This window comes from Tupaia chinensis, unplaced genomic scaffold (assembly GCF_000334495.1).
Source record: "Tupaia chinensis unplaced genomic scaffold, TupChi_1.0 Scaffold143894_1, whole genome shotgun sequence".
Lineage (NCBI taxonomy): Eukaryota > Metazoa > Chordata > Mammalia > Scandentia > Tupaiidae > Tupaia > Tupaia belangeri.
In genome coordinates, this window is record NW_006203745.1 from 779,623 (window position 1) to 780,918 (window position 1,296).

The window sequence follows — 1,296 nt, forward strand, 5'->3', positions numbered from 1 at the left end:
AAAAAGAAAACAAGAAACACGCATGACAAAGGAGTCAAGGGAAAGGGAATTAGAATAGAGGTCCACAAACTTATGTTCTGGTAATTTACCAGTGATTAACTCTATGACCTTGACCAAGTCACTCTAACCAGAGGTTCCTTTCTCTCACCCATAAGACAAAGATGGCAAACTACATGACCTAATATCATGCATAGCTCTAAAAATCACGATTCTATTTATTCTATGACAGAGCCTCACATGTAGTGGGTGGCCAAAGCTGTTTGTTAAATGTGTAACACCTTTACATGGAATTATAGATGGAAATCTGGAACTATTACCAACTTTATTTATTTTTATTTTCACAGGTACTTTTCACTCAAGACCAAATTCCATTGCTATGAGTAGTTTGTTAAGAGAACCGGTCAATAAACAAGAAGCTTAAAGGCAGATGTCTTGTGGTGTGTCCTGGCCCAATGGTTTGTAATTTTCAATAGATAGCAGTAACACCATACTAGAATATTATCATTCTACCCATACAAAAAGCTTACATTAGATAGGCACCAGAAAGCGAGAAGACACGCCACAATACATTAATATAAGTCCGTGGTAACTGTTTTTATATATTCTGAATACTATTGTCCTATGGGTACACAATAAATAAAGTACACATTATAAAGGAAACACATAATCTCGAGTGACTGGGAACACTTCCTGCAGTGAATACTAACCTAATACTAACCAAGGAGGCAAAGACTAAGGGCTGAGTCTCAAGCCTGAAAAAGGGGATTTCCCGCTCACTGGAGACCTGGTTCTTAAGTCCGCTCAGTCGTTAAATAGTACTGTCAAGTGAGGAGCGGCTATGAAGTTATAAAAATCTTAAGGATTTGTACCGCAATTCCAACATTTCCAAGGTCTCCAGAGACGCACATCCTACTCTGCGGCACTAAAGATGACGAATTACTTCAGTCGCCATGGTGCCGCCCACTTCAGTCACCTGCAGCAAAGCCCGCCCTGCGGCCACACCCAAACCGGAAATCAGGATGCCCCTGGGGTTGACGGGAAGACTCTGCCGGCCCGGCGCTTCACCAGGCCCGCCCCTCTGGTGACGTCACCACCCGCCCCTTGACCCCCCGCGGTTCCGCCCCTTTCCCTGCCTCCCTGTAGCCGCCGGCGGCGGTGTTTCTGGCGGCGATGGAGGGATCGGCGTTGGTGGCTGCACCTCAGAAGGAAGAGGCGTCCTGCTCTAACTGGGGGACTGGCAGGGGAGAGGACAGTGTGGCCGCCGGAAGTAGTCATGGGCCGCGCCGGGCTCTGGCT

The 1,296-nt window shown here is 46.6% G+C and overlaps 1 protein-coding gene across 1 annotated transcript in view; it reads left to right on the forward strand.

The window, feature by feature from the left end:
* The first annotated feature begins 1,133 nt into the window (after window positions 1–1,133).
* UBA6 (ubiquitin like modifier activating enzyme 6) overlaps window positions 1,134–1,296 on the forward strand; it is an 84,285-nt gene continuing 84,122 nt past the window's right edge. The window contains exon 1 of the mRNA XM_006165321.3: window positions 1,134–1,241. Within this exon, the coding sequence (XP_006165383.1) occupies window positions 1,171–1,241 (71 nt within the window). The 5' untranslated portion in view covers window positions 1,134–1,170. The remainder of the gene's footprint in view (window positions 1,242–1,296) is intronic.